General features: G+C 47.6%; 1 protein-coding gene across 1 annotated transcript in view; it reads left to right on the plus strand.

The window, feature by feature from the left end:
* LOC146272242 (metabotropic glutamate receptor 4-like) overlaps positions 1-22216 on the plus strand; it is a 121506-nt gene that overhangs the window by 82609 nt on the left and 16681 nt on the right. The window contains 4 exon segments of the mRNA XM_084704878.1: positions 6095-6230; positions 6616-6770; positions 8437-8577; positions 15389-15589. Coding sequence (XP_084561004.1) covers positions 6095-6230; positions 6616-6770; positions 8437-8577; positions 15389-15589 — 633 coding nt within the window.

Raw genomic sequence — 22216 nt, forward strand, 5'->3', positions numbered from 1 at the left:
GGTTTACGTACTCGCAACACCGATCAAAATACAACTTGTATACAAAATACAAAACTGTTGAATAGACATACACGCTGACATGTGTAAAACACGTTTTATTATATTATTCAAAGTCTCTGCTAATCTGTTGATAAGATAGGGAGTTCCAGCCGGGCTAGCTAGCTAGCTAGTTACCACAGAACGAAGTTACGTAATGTGACGAGACTGAATTTGACCATGACTATGTTTAGCTTGTGTTCTGCTCCTCTCTCTTACCAACCGTCTCAGGAGGAGGGGATCCCTCTCTGAATTGCTCCTCCCAAGGTTTCTTCCATTTTTTCTCCCGTTGGGAGTTTTTCTGGGAGTTTTTCCTTGTCTTCCTTGAGGGTTTAGGTTGGTTGAGGGGCAGTTCGAACTTCAACCAGTTCAGAACCCGGAAGTTTCCCTAGAGTGGCAGTTCTCTCTATATTAGACATTCTCTGTCTCAACTCTGGCGCATCGCGTCGCTACCCACAATGCACCACGCAAGCTATTCTTCTGGCTCCATAGAAATGGAAAACATGTTGCTCGTGTCGCTGCAGTGGGAACGCACTGTTAGGCTGGGGCACGTCCGTAAGCGGGACAGAACCGCCCCATGTGACTGCCTCTCGTCCACCCCACCAGTTTGGTACTGGACTGTGTCCTCTATGGTAACACAAGCACACATGCAGACTGGAGGTTGTGTGAGGGGTTAAAGCTCTCAGCTCACAGGGACCCTGAGATCCATCCTAGAAAAGTGACGTGTTGACTTTGTTCTGCTCCTTCCTTCAGGGAGGATAAACCAACTAGCACCTTAACAAGGAGAGGAGGATCTCTTCCTCAGGTGTCTCATAATTACATTCCCAACACATTCCCAATAAAACAAATGCTGCATTATGAAGTGCGACAGGGAGGGTATGCTGCAGCTCAGACAATACAATACTTGACTGCAGACAAGATTGCAGGTTAAAATCCCCCCTGTACTGTGTGTAACTTTGGATCAAATCTTCTGCTAAATGAATACCTTTTTATAACTGTTGGGAAACTGATTTCAGTTTGAGTCTTGGGTGTCATAGAACAAGAGAAACTCCTGATTGCACTCTAGAACACACAGTAGTCTAGAACATATTACAGTCTAGAACATACTGTGAGTTGGTGTAGTGCTGGATAGGAAGAAGAACACACAGCCGGCATTTGGCTGCTGCTAGCCCCAGCCTCACCTCAGCCCCGCCTAGCCCCAGCCTCACCTCAGCCCCCGCCTAGCCCCAGCTCCAGCCTCGCCCCAGTCCCAGCTTAGCCCTAGCCCCAACCTAGCCCCAGCCTAGCCCCAGCCCTAGTCCTAGTCTAGCCCTATCCCCAGTCCCAGCCCCAGTCTTAGCCCCAGTCCTATCCCCACTCCCAGCCCTAGCCCCAGCCCCAGTCTTAGCCCCAGCCCTAGCCCCAGTCCCAGCCCCAGCCTAGACCCAGTCCTAGCCCAGCCTAGTCCCAGCCTAGCCCCAGTCCTAGCCTCAGCCCCAGCCTAAACCCAGTCCTAGCCCCAGCCTAGCCCGTATTGGCAGGATTGTCACAGGGACACCAGGGAGGTTAGAAGGAGGTCAGCTGTTTTGATTGGCTGGATCTCCGCCCCAGTCCTGCAGAGGAAGTGTGTTCATGTCAAAACCCAGGGAACCTCTGAACAACCTCACAGCAGATGCTGCTGCCAAACCACATGCAAGCTCTCCAGATCAAGCACAAGATCTGTTTGCCACGGGGTGTTAGATGTATGATGACAACAAACTGTGGGATCCGCTAAGTCAAGCATGCAATTCACCTTAACATGCGCGGTCAGTACGTGTTCATAAACAACCCCACTATGACCTTTCAGAACTTAAATACTGAACACAGTCTATCCAACACCACAAACGTTTCCAGTAACAGTTTAACACTTCTTTTTAGGTCTCATGGCATGCTGTTTTTGGATGGCTTTATATACAGTAGGCCTTAATGGTCTCCTAATACTATATCTGAAGTCTCTTTCCCAAAATTCAGCCTTGGTGCAGAATTACAGCCACTACGAGCAGTCCCACAATGAGCTTTCCTTAGGACGTGCCATTTCTGTAGCTTTAATGCTATGAGGAAAGAGAGAGAGGCGAGGCTAACTGCCATGCTTCGGTCGTTTGCAAGCCATGATGTCTGTCGTGGAAAAAACAATATCACGCTCTCAGCTCATTTTCTCATTGGCGGACCAAAGCAGAGAAAGGGGAGGTAACCTTTCCCCTTATGACGACATAAGGGGAAAGGTGCCAGATCAGACCGTTTGAGCTCTCATTTTCTCAAAGGCAGAGAATAATACCCAGGGCTTGGTTTATACTTATCAACATTTCTAGTCACTAGGGGACCAAAGGCAGGCTAGGGGAACTCGTTAATGTTAAATAACCTCATAAAGTGAAATGTTCATGACATGGGACCTTTAAGTTTTACTTCCTATATCTCTATTTCTATTTCTCTTTATTCAGTTTTTATAATTTGTTCTCTTTTTCTATCTCATTTGCCTATCTTGTTTTCATCTCTCTTTTGTATCTCTTTCCTTTCCCCCATCTCTCCACATCTCTCCTCATATCTCCCCATCTCTTTATCTATCCTCATATCTACCCATCTCTCTCCATCTCTCCTCATCTTTCCCCCCATCTTTCCCCATCTCTCCTCATCTCTCTCCCCATCTCTCCCCACTCCCTGAGAGACTGAGAGCGTTTGTGACACCGAGTCCAGATAGCAGCGCTGCCTGAGTCTCGATGGAGACGGTTATTTTGGGGTGGAAATCTCACACTGGGCTGAGAGCGAAGGAACAGACAGTTCATTTGTTAAGATCTGCTATCTTATACACTGGTGAGTTAAAAGGAGCCACTGAGACCTTCTTCCCTCCCTCTCTCTCCCTCCTTCCCTCTTCTCCCTTTCTCCTTCTTCCTCCCCCCTTCACTCTCCTTCCCCTCCCTTCCTACATTCCTCCTCTCCCTTCCTCTCTCCTTCCCACCTCCCTCCCTCCCTCTCTCCTTTCCTCCCTCTCTCCTTTCCTCCCTCCCTCCCTCCCCAGGCTCCAGCCATCACCAAGGGTAGTATCCATGTCTTTAATCACCTATTAGTAATTAAAACGATCAGATCATATTGCTGTGCTCAGATTGACTACAGGAAAGAGCAGAACAATTCAAGGGCGTTTCGTGCACATGAACCTCAGGTGATATCACAATGCTTTAAATGATGGAGAGAATGAACAAATGATAGTTTCTGGAATGGGTATAAAGGGTCTGGAATCGAGATTGTGTTCCCAGAGTCAATTATTTGCCCTGTTGAATCCAGGATCCAAGACACATGCTTAGCCTCCATAATACAAGGTACAATGTTCAATAATGGTAACCAGTGAAGCGCACAAATAACACTTTGTGTTTTCAGTGCTAAAGCCATCAGATTTTCAAACTGATTGCGCATGAACTCCATATGAATAGGTTTGATTGTCGTGATAGATTGAAGGCCTTGAGCCTTCTATAAAAATATGTGTGTCTAAGCTGTGCAGCTTTACAGTTTATCACAATTGTTAACAGACATTTCTCAAAACAATAACGTCTTTCTCAAAACTGCACACACAAAACTGAAAACCTCACACACAAAATGCTAAACCTGACACTCCCTTTGCAAGAGGACTCTTTGCCATCAAATCTGTTCACAAAATGGAACTTGTGTTTTTATTTAAGCAATAAGGTACGAGAGGCAGTACTTTATCGCCAATAAAGTACGTGTTCAAGGGTGCGCGTCGGGCCGGCAAACCCTGGAACACGTACTTTATTGGCGATAAAGTACTGCCTCGAGTACCTTATTGCTTTTATAATACGGTTGCCAGCGAAATTATGAATAGTAAATAAATAGTAAGCTGCCTTTCAGCACAAAATAGTTATAGACAACAAACATTGTGTATCGCATTTCAGTAGCCGAGAGAAAATAGTCCCTGTAAACAGTGGCTGTTGCTATGCAACGGACAAACGGCATTGTGCACTGCACGTTTGTTAGCCTAGCTAGATCTCGCACCATCTCATTCATTCAATGCTCATTTTATAAAAGCTGCCTTTATAATAACAACGACAATGGGACACTTTCAATAAAATAATATTTAATTTAAACACTAGGCCTAAACATTCTAAATCAATCATAAATGTTTCGTAGGCACTGGGTATATGGTAGCTAGCTAGCCTACTAACCTACATATGCTGTACAGTAAACAAGTTACGAGTGACTTGGGACTCGATAGACGAACATTAGGCTGTTGCTAAGGTTAGCTTATGTTGATTTGGATATCTCCATTAATTGTGCATCCGTGGAAAACATGGTTTTAAGAAGCTAAGTCCAGGTCATGTAATTGCGTTGCTACGAAGCTCAAATTAAATAAGTGTAGTCTAGTTAGCAACTATAGACCTGAGCTTCCGTCCAACGTTTCAGTAGCTAGACTAGCTAGTTAGCACTGATAGCACGGGACAGTGCAATATTATTGCTCAAAAATTAACCGAATGTTGCTAGTATAGATTGCTAACCAATAAATTGCTGCATGCCAGTAGTTACTTGTAGACAGTCTTTTTCTTCGGCAACATTTTAGTTATTTTGAGTGCGCACTAATATGGAACGCTCCCGTTTTAAGGTAAATGTAATAAGGCATACCAGAGCATTCTCTGGGCGTACAGTACTTTATTCTCAATAAAGCACACCCCGTGACTCACTCTCAACCAATCAGAATGCTTGATTTAAACCACCCGTATTATAATTGGGAAATACAGCCATAATATTCAAATGACACACACATACCAGTACACACAACTAAGCATTTGCTGCACACTACCAAGCATTTACAGCACATTGAAGTGCAAAATTGAAAAGACAATCACAGAAATGGAAAACACCATATGAATGACAATGACTCTGGAGAATGAACCATTTCTCCTTTTGTAAAATCAGTGTAGGCTTAATTTGTTCATAGTCAAACATAAAACAACACACAAATATGCAGAAAAAAAAGTTGTATTTAAGTACACACAGAGAACAGTACAAACAAAAGCTTCGAAAAAAATGTGTGTGTGGAAAACAAAGTATTGAAAGGTTCAGGTAGGAGGACTCAGTATAGTATGTACTTGATACTTTATTGCACACAATACAATACATGATTGTAATACTTTATTTGGCATTATGGTTCTGTTTGCATCGGCTCCCTGCCGCACCCAACGGAGACACCGTCTCGACGTCCGAGCAGAGAGCAGCGACGCATTCCTCCTACGACAGGAACATAGAGAGCAGCGACGCATTCCCCCTATGACAGGGAACACAGAGAGCAGCGACGCATTCCCCCTACGACAGGGAACACAGTACCCAGGCTGGAAGCAGCAGGATGACTGACATCTGCGTCGCACTAGCGATGCGAGTGCCCGGATACCCCGCTATATACCCTGCCCTGTTAGAAAGGTGTGCCCTGCAGCGTGATGTGACGTGTTGCTAGTGACGCGCAATGTCTCGCGTCCCCTGCCTGAACCAGCTCCGCTTGTTTGTGTCTGCATCTGAAGTGTCATGATAACATGCTCTTTCCTTGATCAGGAAAGAGCATCTTCAAAATGAACAGGACTCAAGTGATGTCAGACTCCCTATCCGCCCCACACAAACCACAAATACCCTCACACACCCTGACAAGCTCCACACACCCTCACACACACCCCGTGTCAGAGCCCTGTGGGTTGTCAGCTTGCTGTGCTGCCATCATGCTTCATGCTGTGAGGTCCTGCCTCCCAGCACCTCAGCACCTGCACACACTGAGGTACACCATGTTCTGCTAAGCTGTCCTCCACGCCCAGTGAGACGCCATGGAGTGGGATTAGGGGAGTTTCATCTCTGTCCTCATTTCTCTTTCCCTCCCTCCCTCCCTCCCTCCCTCCCTCCCTCCCTCCCTCCCTCCCTCCCTCCCTCCCTCCCTCCCTCCCTCCCTCCCTCCCTCCCTCCCTCCCTCCCTCCCTCCCTCCCTCCCTCCCTCCCTCCCTCCCTCCCTCCCTCCCTCCCTCCCTCCCTCCCTCCCTCCCTCCCTCCCCTTCCTCAGGTGGGGTCTGCATCTCTCAGTCCGTCAAGATCCCACGCGAGCCGAAGGCAGGAGAATTTGACAAGGTCATCCGCCGTCTCAGAGAAAACCCCAATGCCAGGGTGGTCATCATATTCGCCAACGAGGATGACATCAGGTGAAGAAACTATCTGTATTTTCTTCGATTTCTTCTTAAAGTTCCTTGTTCTCACTTTCAGAAACATCAGGTTTCCCCTTCAGCGTTTTGTACAGAAAGAGTGGGTGAGTTCAGCTGGCCTTAGCTGTGGTTGCTAGCCATGTTTACCAGGAGCTGTGGTTGCTAGCCATTTTTACCTGGTTGTCTACCCCTGTATGTTCCATGGTGAGATGTTTACAGTACCTGGTCCTGCAGGAGACAGCCAGATAGAAGCTGTCCATAACAGTCATCCTGTCCAGGACAGTCATGCTGTCCATAACAGTCATCCTGTCCAGGACAGTCATGCTCTCCTGGGTATGTAGTCGTTGTTCCATGTTCACCTGGTTTTGGTGCTCCATCCTTGCAGGAGACTACTGCATGCAGCCAAGAAGGCGAACCAGACGGGTCACTTCATCTGGGTGGGGTCGGACAGCTGGGGCTCCAAGATCTCCCCCGTGCTGAACCAGGAGGAGATGGCAGAGGGAGCTGTCACCATCCTGCCCAAACGCCAGTCCATCAGAGGTGAGGGAGGGGAGAGGGAGGGGGGAGGGAGGAGGGGAGGGGGAGGGAGGGAGGGAGGAGGAAGGGCCAGTCCATCAGAGGTGAGGGAGGGCAGAGGGGGGGGGAGGGAGGAGGGAGGGGGAGGGGGAGGAGGGAGGACAGGGAATGGAGAAATGTAAGCTTTGGGATGATATTGGAAAGGAGAACTCCATCAATACTGTTGGTCTTACAGGGACTCGTATTTGCACACTACAGTGCAAAAGAAGAAGTCACACAGAGGTACTGACGTAGCTTTAGACAGAGGAATAAGAGCGTACTGATGTAACTGACGTAGCTTTAGACAGAGGAATAAGAGCGTACTGATGTAACTGACGTAGCTTTAGACAGAGGAATAAGAGCGTACTGATGTAACTGACGTAGCTTTAGACAGAGGAATAAGAGCGTACTGATGTAACTGACGTAGCTTTAGGCAGAGGAATAAGAGCGTACTGATGTAACTGACGTAGCTTTAGACAGAGGAATAAGAGCGTACTGATGTAACTGACGTAGCTTTAGACAGAGGAATAAGAGCGTACTGATGTAACTGACGTAGCTTTAGATAGAGGAATAAGAGCGTACTGATGTAACTGACGTAGCTTTAGACAGAGGAATAAGAGCGTACTGATGTAACTGACGTAGCTTTAGACAGAGGAATAAGAGCGTACTGATGTAACTGACGTAGCTTTAGATAGAATTTCCGGCACAGAGGAATGAGAGTCCATCACAGCAGAATGTCGAAGAGTTCAGTAAGGGTGCATGTAGCTTCAATGTTTCTGAGTGAACTTGATAATGGATCTGTAACCATGCCAACATCATCAGACAGAGACCCTGTCCCTGGTGACAGCTTCCTGTCATCTCAGTCCACCTGGTGACAGCTTCCTGTCATGTCAGTCCACCTGGTGACAGCTTCCTGTCATCTCAGTCCACCTGGTGACAGCTTCCTGTCATGTCAGTCCACCTGGTGACAGCTTCCTGTCATGTCAGTCCACCTGGTGACAGCTTCCTGTCATGTCAGTCCACCTGGTGACAGCTTCCTGTCATCTCAGTCCACCTGGTGACAGCTTCCTGTCATGTCAGTCCACCTGGTGACAGCTTCCTGTCATGTCAGTCCACCTGGTGACAGCTTCCTGTCATGTCAGTCCACCTGGTGACAGCTTCCTGTCATGTCAGTCCACCTGGTGACAGCTTCCTGTCATGTCAGTCCACCTGGTGACAGCTTCCTGTCATGTCAGTCCACCTGGTGACAGCTTCCTGTCATCTCAGTCCACCTGGTGAGCGGACAGTCACACCCCACGGAGGGAGCCACTCTTCACAGCAACACACAGCCACACATACATAGCAACACACAACACCACAGACACACACACAGACAGCAGAAACTGTGTACGAGTCTAGAGTGAGACACGTCCTCAAATACACACACACACACACACACACACACGTCCTCACAACAACAACAACACACACACACACACACGTCCTCACAACAACAACAACACACACACACACAACCATCCATGTGTCAGAAAGCCATGTTCAGAGTCCCACACACACAGCATGTTCCTGGGATGTCCCGGACCTGCCAGTAATGCTGTCTGCTCCCGCACCGGTGACACTCTGGTGACAGCGACATGTTCCGTCTCCGCAGGGTTCGATCGTTACTTCATCAGCAGGACGCTGGAGAACAACAGGAGGAACATCTGGTTTGCTGAGTTCTGGGAGAACAACTTCAGCTGCAAGCTCAGCAGGCACGCGGTGAAGAAGGGCTCTGGACTGAAGAAGTGCACCAGTAAGAGACACATCCAGGGCTGTTTACACACCACATCCAGGGCTGTTTACACACCACATCCAGGGCTGTTTACACACCACATCCAGGGCTGTGTTTACACACCACATCCAGGGTTGTTTACACACCACATCCAGGGCTGTGTTTACACACCACATCCAGGGCTGTGTTTACACACCACATCCAGGGCTGTGTTTACACACCACATCCAGGGCTGTGTTTACACACCACATCCAGGGCTGTGTTTACACACCACATCCAGGGCTGTGTTTACACACCACATCCAGGGCTGTGTTTACACACCACATCCAGGGCTGTGTTTACATACCACATCCAGGGCTGTGTTTACACACCACATCCAGGGCTGTGTTTACACACCACATCCAGGGCTGTGTTTACATACCACATCCAGGGCTGTGTTTACACACCACATCCAGGGCTGTGTTTACATACCACATCCAGGGCTGTGTTTACACACCACATCCAGGGCTGTGTTTACATACCACATCCAGGGCTGTGTTTACACACCACATCCAGGGCTGTGTTTACATACCACATCCAGGGCTGTGTTTACATACCACATCCAGGGCTGTGTTTACACACCACATCCAGGGCTGTGTTTACACACCACATCCAGGGCTGTGTTTACATACCACAATGTAAGTTACAGCCCTTACTTAGCGTAACTACAATATTACATTATTCTCTGTACACTTCTGTTGTATAAAAAGAAATAGAGACTACCAAGTAGAAAAGCACACTGTGAGACTGTGGGCAGTATGGATATGAGGCATACAGTTAGAGCACGGCTAGTTGAACACGATGCTTACAGCGTAAAGGTGAAGGACTTTATTCCTGGAGTCCACATAATAAGAAATCTGTTGCTTTAGATAAAAGGCTTGTCTGCATAGAACAGACTGTACAGGTGGAAACACAAAGGTGAGGACTGGAGGGGAAAAAAGAACCTCGTCCTTTGTGAAGCATAATTCTTTCGTAGTGTTCCGATTGAAGACAGACAGAAAGGCCACATCATCTAGCTGGCGACTGCCTTGGAATATTCTACAGCCTTCCGCTGCTCTGAGCTCTGTCCTCTGTCAGGGCCTTGGAGAAGATGTAGGGATGCCAGCAGGCACAAACACTCACACACACACACATCTTCATGACACCACCGTGCCATGCTTCATCTGCCAGGGGACCAAGGGGGAGGGGGCCAGGGGGCCAAGGGGGAGGGGGCCAGGGGGCCAAGGGGGAGGGGGCCAGGGGGGAGGGCCAGGGGGGGCCAGGGGGGAGGGCAGGGGGCCAGGGGGCCAGGGGGTCAGGGGGGGCCAGGGGGGAGGGCAGGGGGCCAGGGGGCCAGGGGGGGCCAGGGGGCCAGGGGGGAGGGCAGGGGGCCAGGGGGGGCCAGGGGGCCAGGGAAGCGAGGACAGACAGACACTCAAGGCTGAGAGCGGAGTAGCAAGGGAACAGAGGAGGAATAATCAATGTTCTGACAGGACTGAGGCTCTGTCTGATCAAACACACGGGGAGAGAGAGAGAGAGAGGGAGGGGGAGAGAGAGGAAGAGAGAGAAGGAGGGATGGAGAGAGAGGAAGAGAGAGGAGGGATGGAGAGAGAGATACAGAGGGGGAGAGAGAGGAAGAGAGAGAGAGGGAGGGAGAGATACTTGTCTTTTATCTGTGAATGAAGGAGATGGAGGATGGATATTGATTGAGGGGGAGGAGAGCACGGGGAGGAGAGAGCCATTGTCTCTGGGGGTAGGGTTCTTCTGGCTGATGAATAAAGGAGAAAACTGTACCTGCACACACAGCAACAGATACAACCTTCACTGGATGCATGTATGTATGTGTGTGTACAGTCTGGATGTATATACCGTATGTAAATATATAGGTGTATGTACATATGTATTTACGTATATGTATGTGCAGTATTTGCATACACTACATGTAAAACATGTATGTCTGCATTTATATTGTTGTGTACTGTATGTAAGTGTGTATGTACATGTATGCTAACATTTCCACCACCCATATGTGTGGGTATTCATAGGATCTTAACAGACAGTACAGCAGGACTAACCGTCAGATTTCAGCAGCTTGGGAACTGGGAACTTCTACTGTCATTTACAAAATAGTTCCAGTTCCAAATAATCAAGACTCCAGTGAAGTGGAATCCCATAAGAAGAGACTGGCTATCTGACAACCTGTCTGATATCTGGTCTCAGATCGCTAGAAACGACTTAAAAACATCATCGTCCTTGTCAGTGACTGAAACACAGCAGACTGGGCTGTCATATCTCTAGAGGAGATATCCACCGTTTGTGGTGCAGTAGGCAAAAATGAAACATTTTGTACTCTTAAGCACAAGTTCTGTCCATTAAAGAAGTCTGCCTATCGTTCTCTGCCTCTCTCTCTCTCTCTCTCTCTCTCTCTCTCTCTCTCTCTCTCTCTCTCTCTCTCTCTCTCCGCCTCTCTCTCTCCGCCTCTCCCTCTCTCTCTCTCTCTCTCTCTCTCTCCCTCTCTGCCTCTCCCTCTCCGCCTCTCCCTCTCTCTGCCTCTCCCTCTCTGCCTCTCCCTCTCTCTGCCTCTCCCTCTCTCTGCCTCTCTCTCTGCCTCTCTCTCTCTGCCTATCTCTCTCTCTCTCTGCCTCTCTCTCTTTCTCTGCCCAGACATCTACAATCTTTTGTGGAGGCAAGAGAAGCAGCAGTTAGTGTTCAGGGTGAAGGCCGGGTGGCGTCTGGGAGGAGACTTGGGGAGAGGCCCTGTCACCGCACCCCGGGAGGCACCTGGGTGTCCGGCTGCTGCTAATCTAAATAGATTTCTCTGAAGGCAGGGAGGCTGGAAGCATGGGGGTGTGAATTGACTCGGCGATGAGGGAAGATAGAGAGGGACCTGGAGACAGACGGAGAAAGAGGGAGGGGGGAGGGAAAGATGGAGAGAGAGAGACACACTGACAGAGACAGAGGGAGGGGGAAAGATGAAGAGAGACACATGGAGATAGAGAGAGAGATACAGACGAAGACAGATAGAGAGAGAGAGGTCTGGGTGAGAGCGAGGCACCAGCTCGTTTGGGTGTGTGTGGGCTTCTGATCACCCCTCCGTGAGGGAAAGAGACAGACAGATATCACTTCCTCTCTCCCTCCCTGATTGCCCCCAAACGCGTCGGCCAAACTGTGATAATATACAGTCTGGTATTTTAGGCCATCAGAGCACCTGTGGAGCCCTATTACGGAACTGTAACCTCCCTCATTCAGTCATGTGGGTCAGACTCACTGGCTTATCCGGAACGTTGAATCGCTTATGGTTTGCTGTGGGAAACACGTTTCTACCACAGCAGATGCAAGATGAGTGAAAGAGACATACTGTCAGGCGCTTTGAGCTGCGTTCTGAACCCACAGTGGTTCTGTTGAGATAAGGGAAGCATCTGGGCCTTGTGAGCAGCGGTACTCCAACACTGGAGGATCACAGGATCAGTGGTTCCACGCCCTCTGGGTGGAGCAAGGGCCTCTTCTTCAGAGTATGAGGTAAAGGTGTCGGTGTCTTTGGTGAAAGAACATGCTTCTGATTTCTGTCTGGAGAAAACTGGTTATCTCTTGGTAAAATCGGACCTTCTCTCCCAGAAAGCAAATTAGAACAACCAGCTGTAAAAAGTTATAGATAGAGCAGTTTTTACAGTATTTGACAATCGCTATGACCATTTTTTCAATATTAACAAGTTTCCTAAACTCTTGACACAGTTAGCACAACATCCGTCTGTGTTTGCTATACAATGAACACATTTCTTGCTGCTTTGACACAAAATGCATCGTGTAAACACACATTTAAAATCCTTGAACTTCTTTTACACACAAGCTCAACCAACTAAAGTCAAAGTGAACAACTGTTCATATTGTGAATTGAAACACAAATATATCCATATTTTATTCCTTTGCTACTGAAAAACAGCTGGTTGAAGTTATGCAAATACTGTAAATCACAGCTGATTCCCAACTAGGAAACACTCAGGTGTTGAGGTTCTTTCAATCACATGACTATATGGTATAGACAGTAAAGAGGACCTCTTTGGGCTGATCTTCTGTGGAAAAAGAACAATACATAGCCACACAAAGAAAGTAAGAATAATGCCTGCATGAGGGAGAGGGAGACCAGGACAAGAGAGAGGAGTGGGACAAGAGACCTGGCACATATTTAAAAGAGCAGTTTCGGTATTTCCATGTGATGTTAGTGTTTTTTATGACATTGTGCTACGATTGACTAAATGTTCCTGTTGAAAGAGAATGTGTGTTAGTGTGTTGGTCTACACGTTTAGACATCTTTAGTGTATTTCTGTGTTTTGACAATTAGTGTTTGAGTTTAGTTTACAATGTGTGATTTTGAGCATGAAATTAACCATTTTGCCAATTGTGTGTCTTAGGTGTACTGTCGCTTTAAGAGTTTAGGAAACTTGTTAGAAGTATTGAAAAAATTGTCATATCGATTATAAAAAACTGTAAGCTTTTGGACAGTTATTCAAAAACTTTTCTCTCTTCAAACTTGCAAACCCCCCTTTCTCCTCAAACTTTACAACTAGCGACGCTTAATTGAATTCAGCAGGTGGATAAATAATCTGAATAAATAATGTAAAACTGTGTCATTAGCTTGTCCCTGATAATTATTCTATTGTTCATCTAAATTGAACACAGCCTCGTGTTCTTTATCTCACCTCCACATGCGGCACCTCTTTCGATGAAGACATATTTAGGACGGATAGACTTCCAGTGAAAAGACAGCTAGAAGTTTGGATTGGCATGTTATATCTCTTCCCTCACACCCCAACGCCTGACAACAATTAACACTTGCTTAAACTGGAGGAACAACCTGGGCCAGAATTAATCAACACCTATTATAAGTGATTACATTTACGGGGTGACCAGATTATTCTTGCCCTCGTCGAATAGCTACTTTTGAGTCCTGTTGTCTCCTCCGGAGCTTTCGCTGCTGTGCTGCGGCCCTGCAGGAGAAAATACATGTTTGAAACAACAAAAGGACAGCTCGTCTCTCCTGTCACATCAGACGCAGTTTTTAAGCGCAGGAATGTAACGTTCACGTGCAGCTTCTGCGGGGACAGACACACCGTTCCGACGACGGAACAGCAAATGTTTACATAAACGCAGAGGAGAGAAAAAACGGAGAAAAACAATCTGTGTTTTCCTAGAGCGAGACAAGAAAAGGCTTTTGTTTTAGACTAATTGGATTTCTCCGTGGAGGAAACCTCACGCTCCAGATATTGGCATGGATTTGCTCCACTGCAGAGGTCTGGATGTTTACCTAGTGGCTAATTGTTGGAGGCAGCACCCTGTGGTCGCTCTCATTCCCAGCCTAGTGAGGCTGCAGTTTCTAGCCCTCATTCCCAGCCTAGTGAGGCTGCCGTTTCTAGCCCTCATCCCCAGCCTAGTGAGGCTGCCGTTTCTAGCCCTCATCCCCAGCCTAGTGAGGCTGCCGTTTCTAGCCCTCATCCCCAGCCTAGTGAGGCTGCCGTTTCTAGCCCTCATCCCCAGCCTAGTGAGGCTGCAGTTTCTAGCCCTCATTCCCAGCCTAGTGAGGCTGCAGTTTCTAGCTCTGTGAGTTTTGGCTCCAGCTTTTCCATTAGAAGGACCTTTGTTTTTTAATGTCTCAAGCAGCACTACCTTGTCCAACTTAGTGGAATCAATTAAACTGCTTTACACACCGAGGGCAGCGCTAGTTTCAGACGGACAAGTGCCTGGCAGAGGGTGTGGGGGCGGGACCCCCTGCCAGGGGGATCGTCTGGTTCTCCAGACGTTCCCCTCGGATGTCTTTGTGATCGTACTCGTGGAGATTCGCTCTTCTCCTGTGGTGTTTGATGCTTCTTGTAGTCGATGAAACATCCTGTCGCCGCGGCCTGGAGGACACAACCAGCATGCTGCTGTCAACTCCGGGGGGTCACGGGGTCACGGCCAGGAAGCAGAGGAAGGGTCTTGAGGAGATAATTGTAAGATCCCCTTTTCCCTCCAAAAGAACCACTTTAAACCTCTCAAGTGGACACTCAATCTGATTGGCCCGCTACAGGGTCGGAAATTACTAATCATATGGTGGGAAGGATTGATGAGTGATTCACAGATGCTTGTTAAAATCCAATTCTCACTGAACTAATTTGGCCCCAGAACTGATACAGTTCTGGATGATGGTGCTTGACAAGGCTGATAACAATAGCTCAATTGAACTGAACCGTAATTTCCATGATTTGCAAGTTCAACTCTACACATGAAAAGAGTAGTTCTGTTCATCACGGAACGACGGGAGCGGGGAAACAAACTCAACGCTTTTTGTCCTCCGCTATAATTATGGAATGTAAAATCTTTGCAGGTTGTCGATGTAACAGTGTTGTGTTCGATAAATCATTCCCAGTGGTGATGTGACGAGATGCAGCCGTTATACTGTAGCCTTCCACATCTGGATCATGAACTGAGAAAGAGACACTGCAAGCAATAGCTGCACAACAAAACACATGCTTGCTAGTTTCCATTAAAATGAAAGGTGTGACCTGTGAATTAATCATTTAAAACCATTTCTGGATTCTAAACTACATTCACAACAAAATAACGCAGTGTTGTGTAGTGTACGGATCCATAACAATAACAAACTGTAGGCTAATCTGAAGTATTTAATTAAATCCTATAAAGTGGCATCCTGACAGTTGATACTGGGGTGAAATCAGGAACTTGTATTCCACACAGTTCAGCCCTCATCTTTGTGTGTGATATGTGGCATATGTGCGTGTGTGTGCGTGTGTGTGTGTGTGTGTGTGCGCGCGCCCTGCAGACCAGGAGCAGATAGGGAAGAACTCGTCGTACGAGCAGGAGGGGAAGGTGCAGTTTGTGATTGACGCGGTGTACTCCATGGCCCACGCTCTCCACAACATGCACAGGGAGCTGTGTCCGGGCGCGGTGGGGCTATGCCCCAGGATGGAGCCCATCAACGGCACCCTGCTCCTCAAACACATCAGACGCCTCAACTTCGCAGGTCAGTGAGCACCGCCGCAGGTTATTTTTTACTCGCATACACACACACACACTCATTCACACACACACTGACAGACATATACAGGCACAGACACGCACACAGGTGAGTTTGCACAAACACACACACACACTGACAGACTCACAGGCACGCATTCTTACACATTTCTCTATAATAATACACAGAATTGATTTTGTGTTCTCTGTTTGGTGATCTTAATACAATTATTTAACAAAGGTGTTGTGTTTACTTACCTACCTCTGAAGAGAGACAGGAAGGACAAGGTTTTAATATACCCACAAGTAGGAACAGGTCTAATGAAATATGACAAAAGAATCGGAGTCGGAAGAGTCGGAAACATCTGTTCAGTTATTGCACGTTTATTTGTTCTTCCAAAACTGTGACAAGATGAAATCCAAGAGGGGATACGGCATGTGGAAAGTACAGCAGAAGATGAAGGATCAGTGTAGTTAAGTGTTATGGTGGTCAGAGTCAAGGAACAGTGTATGTTTACTAGCCACATGGCAGAGTAAACACATCTGCGCTAGCGGGCGCGGTGCGCTAGCGGGCGCGGTGCGCTAGCAGGCGCGGTGCGCTAGCAGGCGCGGTGCGCTAGCAGGCGCGGTGCGCTAGCAGGCGCGGTGCGCTAGCAGGCGCGGTGCGCTAGCAGGCGCGGTGCGCTAGCAGGCGCGGTGCGCTAGCAGGCGCGGTGCGCTAGCAGGCGCGGTGCGCTAGCAGGCGCGGTGCGCTAGCTGGTTCCTGAGATTGATAAGAAATGCTGCAGCATTCACGCTACTGCACCCGGGAACCTCATACTTACACAGAGCTGGGGTGTATTGCATCAGCTGCACCACACACAACACACATACACAAGACACACACACAACAAAACACACACACAAGACACACACAGGACCAGCAGACACAACTGCAGGGTCGTTCTTCAAACATAACATTCATCCCCTCCTCATGACTGAATGACACATCTCAGCTGAACATGGATATTTATGGGGTTTCTCGGCAGATTGCTCAAGGGATATAATGAACTTTGTCATTTCTAATCGTGAGGCTAACGAGAGTTGTTTGTGTTTGTGTGGGCGGTGGAGAATCTGTCACTATGTTTTTACTTTGTCCTCGTCACTTTGCAAATTTATTTATTTTCATGTTTTGGTATTTCATACTTGATCCACAAATAATATAACACATCACAAAGACATTTGTATGAGATTTTGACGAATTGACCATTTTCATAAAATCCATTCCAAATGTATTATTCATATCAGGGATGTAGATTTTTTTTTATAAAGACATCACTAAGCCTCTAATCTGGAGCTTAAACTTCTCCCATCTTGGCATCCCGTTGGGCTCTTCTCAGCGGCCTCCCCTCCCTCCCTCCCTGCTTCCCCTTCCTGCCTCCCCTCCCTGTCTCGCTCAGCTGGGGTGACTCACGCATACCAAACAGGTCATCAAAGGTGGAGGCCGGAGTCAGAGAGCCCTCAGCACCTCCTGCCTCCCTCCCTGCCCACCTCTGCCTTTGAAGAGTCACTGAGCAGCAGAACACTTCAATGGGACGCAGATTGAGCAGGGTTACCCATCAGAGTAGCTGTGTCTGCACCTGTCATGTCAGGGAGAGGGGGGCGTGCGGGGAGAGATGGAGGGAAAACAGTGGTAGAGAGTGAGACAGGGAGAGAGACGGAGGGAAGTGTGAGAGAGATGGAGAGGGATAAAAGGAAGAGAGTGAGTGACAGAGAGTAAGAGGGAGAGAGAGAGGTGAATGAGAGTGCATGTAACCACATCTCAGCTACCAGGTCCAGAGAACAATAAAGAATAGGACAGTGAAACTGTTACAGATTAACAAGCCAAACTAATTTTGTTCATGTATGGTGTGCAAAAATAAGAATCCTACAATGTAATATTAGGGTCTTTGACATGCCTTGTAGTCTTGACTTTGGATCAAGGGTGAGCTTTGGATGTTTACACAAGTGGCTGTTTCCTCCTATACTCTTTCAAAAACTCTCGTTGTTATGCCTATTGATGCACAGATGACATCTGTGACAATTCCTTTTAGCAAAAAAAAAACACGGTGACATTTTATCAAAAGGAAATTCTATTTTAAGCTAACACAACACTGTTCAATTCTGTCAGAGCCTATATTGTGTATCGAAAAACTCCAAACATGACTGTGTAGAGCTACCAAACTAACCTCCTTATAGCTGAAAGCACAAAAGAACAGCCAAATTTTCAGTCTTCATGTTTTGATGCTTTGCTGCTCCAGTATTCAACCACTAAAATGACTGAAAGGGACACACGACAATCACACATAGTACCGTTTTAAAATTCACCTGCTGCTTTTAAAGCCACTTGTCAAAGACAGTAGATGATGTGCTCAAAAACACATTACACAGGCAATAAATACTCTCTTACCTTGAAGTGTTCCAGACCGGCGTGACTACTGGATTTGGTAGCAAAGGTCCGTTTTGTGAAATTAAGTCATTATGCAGAAAGTGGGAAATGAACTGACAAAATGAACAAATAGCCTACATACATTTAGTCATTTAGCAGACACTTATCCAGAGCGACTCACACACACGCTAAACACACACAAACGATAACACACACATCAGTGTCGTAGGCGCCGCAGCGACTGAGAGCTAATTGTGTGCACATGATCCGTGTACAGTTCATTAAGCGCTAATGACCAGTGGAACGGATGACGACCAGAGCTGTCAGTCAAGGTGTCCACGGCTTGCACACCCAGCGCTCAGCGCCCAGTGCCCAGTGCCCCACGCTCAGCGCCCAGTACCCCACGCTCAGCGCCCAGCGCCCAGTGCCCCACCTGGCCTCCCGCTTCCTCCCCTCACACAGGGAGGGGGCGCCAGCCGAACTGAATATAATCACCAAGTCCAACAGTGTTGCCGGGGTAGTGAAAGAGGACCCAGGGTTAGAGGGCAGAGCTTGTCTACTGTGTGATGTCACTGGCTGTCAGGGTAACGAGCAGTGTCGTCTGGGGTTCCTGTTCAGGCCTTGTTAGCGTGTAGAGGTGAGGAGGGGCCAAGGTGCTGTGTTGAGACAGGCACTGTGTGTCACGTCACGGGTCCACTTCCTCATGACTCACACCAGGACTGGTCTGAAACACAACACTGCTGGTTTGATCTAACATACTGCTGGTCTGAGCCAACACATGCCTTTATCCAAAGCAACGATCCACAATCCAAATTGTGCATGTAGAGAGAACAGCAGAAGACCAAGGATCCCAAGTGCAGAGTTCCATCAGTGTTCCGGTGGTCAAAGTCAAGAAAAGGCTTGTTTTTATAAAGGAATACAGCTAAGCACCTGATATAGTGAAGACATGGAGAGGGCCTGATTCTGTACTAACATCACTAGGTAACATGACTATTCCCCTGAGACAAAACACACCGTAGGAATCTACTGCACCCAAAGGCCTCACAGGCCTACCCAATTTGTTCTAAGGCCTACCCAAAAAAGAAAAACTATGCACCGGGTGCACATTTTAAAGTAAAATAAGTAAAAAAACTGAAAAGATGCCTATCCATATTTTTCTAGGCCTACACAAAATGATTATTCTAGCTATGCCCCTGACCCAAACCTCCAGAATAAAAACACTGATATAACATTTTATTCAACATCATTTGTTCTAGCTGCTTCAAATGCAGACAATGTCTACACGTCATTGAGATGGGGGTGAGATAGCTCGGAGTGATCAGACGAGGTTAGTGATTTAAAAGAGCGATGTGAGCCCATTCTCCATTTTGATTACCGCAAAATCACTGGTGACTAATGAACGAAAACGATTTGGAGGCTGCTCAAAGCCACAGCAGTAAAGCACAGACCAAAATGAGAATTCTACCTGTTCTAACTGGAGAACGTCAAATGACCTTCAGTCTTTCACGACAAAGTGTCCGTCTATCCTTCCTCCCACACTGTGGGTGGAAAGTTTACCACAACCAGCAGAGGCAGTAAGGCTAGAAAAATTAGTGGTGAGTGCATAACCTGCAGTAGCTAATAAGGGTGAATGCTAACGTCAGCTAGCTCAGCTTCATCGGCTAACAACAGGTGTTGTAACTTCGTCAGCTAGCTACTTGTTGCTCCTCTGTCGTGGAATCTCTGGCAGTTTAATTAGAATAATTTCCTGGTAATATATTTTCTCATGAAATCCTAAAATCAACAGTTATAAGTGGCGCATGTTGTTTGCACGGCCGTAGCTCATTTTCTCATTGGCCAAATTCTCTGTGCGGCAAAGCAGAGAAAGGGGAGGTAACCTTCGGTTTTATGACATCATAAAACCAGCATTTTCAAAACCGATTTTCTCAAAGGCGGAGAAGAACACCCAGGGCTTACTTTACACCTATTAAAATTTCTAGCCACTGGGGGACTAAAGGCAGGCTAGGGGAACTCATATTAACGTTAAATAACCGCCTAAAGTGAACATTTCATGTCATGGGACCTTTAACATTTGTCCGGAAGAGGACAGCTCAATGGATATTGCAGTAGCTAGTTTTTTGGGGGGAGTGACAAAAAAGACGTGGGGGATGTTGCTAGGGCTTTAGAGTTAGATACCAAAAAAACGGATACCCAACGGAAACACAAATTCTCGAGGCCCCAGGCAGTTCTTAGCGAAGCCTCATAGTAAACTGCCCGTGGGAAGAACGAATATGTGCCATTAATTCCACCGTTTCCATGCCACTGGCGCTAATTCCAGACGGTACGGGCAGGACAGACAGACGCGAAGAGGGGATTGTATCGGGGAGGGGGTGTGTACCAGGACTGAGTGTGTACCAGGACTGGGTGTGCTAGCAAAACTCATGCTTACCAGCCTGCCTCTAGAGAAGAAGATGGAAATTTCTCGGCTGGAGGAGATAGTCCAAACAATGGCAACACAGTTAACTCAATTAAATTTCGACGCCTGAAAAAAGGCTGCGTTTTTGAGATTACAGCTCGATCATGTTTTGAATACACTTGAAGTAAAAAAAAAAGAACAGTTAAAAAAGTTAAATTGTGTAACCAAAAATGACAAGTAATTTTCTTCCAGAGTATTACCTTTTCTAACACGAGATTTAAATAAACACTAAACATTTGAAGTGCACATTGAGAGGACAGGTTCAGAACATCTTGTCTTAAACTATCACATAACTTATCTTTGCTGTTTTCAAAAGCCAGATGCTTTAATATGCCGATATCTCTGGTATGTAACGACACTGTGCTTAAGACAGCTCTCTTTATCTTACAGCCAGAGGACGGAAACTGACGATAATCTCTGGACAGACCTCAGTATGAGCAGCAAGCATGACCGAGAGTGAACTGTTAAATCTAATTATATCAGCAGAGACAGAATGTGTTGCTGCATTAGCCTGTGAAAGCACCATAGTGGTGTTCAGGATCCATCCTCTCTGGAAGTGTCAGCATGGAGCTGCGACAGCACACTGCCTGTCTCCCGACACGGCTCCCTCTGAGCCGGGTGGACTGCACGCTGTTCAGGGGGATTCTGGTACTTTCAGAAACCTGGAGGGAGGGAGGGAGGGAGGGAGGGAGGGAGGGAGGGAGGGAGGGAGGGAGGGAGGGAGGGAGGGAGGGAGGGAGGGAGGGAGGGAGGGAGGGAGGGAGGGAGGGAGGGAGGGAGGGAGGGAGGGAGGGAGGGAGGGAGGGAGGGAGGGAGGGAGGGAGGGAGGGAGGGAGGGAGGGAGGGAGGGAGGGAGGGAGAAAACAGATCAAACACTAGAGAGTAAGAATGTTGACTATGATAATAAAAACACAAAGCAACTAGTTCAGGAGTGTGTTTGTATAAACATGTCCCCCCTCCCCTTCCCCACTCCACACAAACACTCAACACACACTCCACACACACACACACACACACTCTACACACACACACACACACTCCACACACACACTCTACACACACACACACACACACTCCACACACACACACACACTCAGAAACACACATCTCCTTATTTCTCTGTAAAATCCCTGTAATCCCTCTGTTCGCGGGCTCCTGCCTTTGTGATGCGTGCTGCATTGTCGCTCTGGCTCTGCGTCTGAGCGCCCCGTAATGCTTTAATCCAGAGACTGAGTCATCGAGATGTGGATTAGGGAGCCACGTCTCCCACTGCCTGAGCAACGAGGCCTGAGGAGGACTCAGTTGACACGGAGCAGCAGTATCCATCTAACTGCCCCTCCACAGCGGCACTGAGCCCCCCGAGTAGAGGTCAGAGGGGGGGTTTAATAACAAGCCCAGTCCCAGCGGGGGGAGAGCCAGTGTTCAGGCCTTTTCATCAGGGGTGTGGATGGAAGCCAGACAGATGTTGGTGAGGCTTGAGCTGTGCGGCGCAGTAGAGAAGGCATTACCCTGCATGTGCACCTCATGAGCAGCAGTGTGACTCGGCAACAAAACCATCACAACAAGCACCCGCGGAAAACTGAAATGTGGAGTGTGTCAAGGCCTAGGAAGTGGCTGTGCTCAGTCAGTAGGAGTGCCAGTGTGTGAAAGGCAGTGTTTAGAAGCCACACTTAGACTGATGTGTATACAGGGTAAAGTATATATGTATGTATGTATACGCATGTTATATATAGCCTATAGAGAGAGAGGGATTGGATCAAAAAAATCCCCTC

This window comes from Hypomesus nipponensis, chromosome 9 (assembly GCF_054491055.1).
Source record: "Hypomesus nipponensis isolate SF chromosome 9, ASM5449105v1, whole genome shotgun sequence".
NCBI classification, from domain to species: domain Eukaryota; kingdom Metazoa; phylum Chordata; class Actinopteri; order Osmeriformes; family Osmeridae; genus Hypomesus; species Hypomesus nipponensis.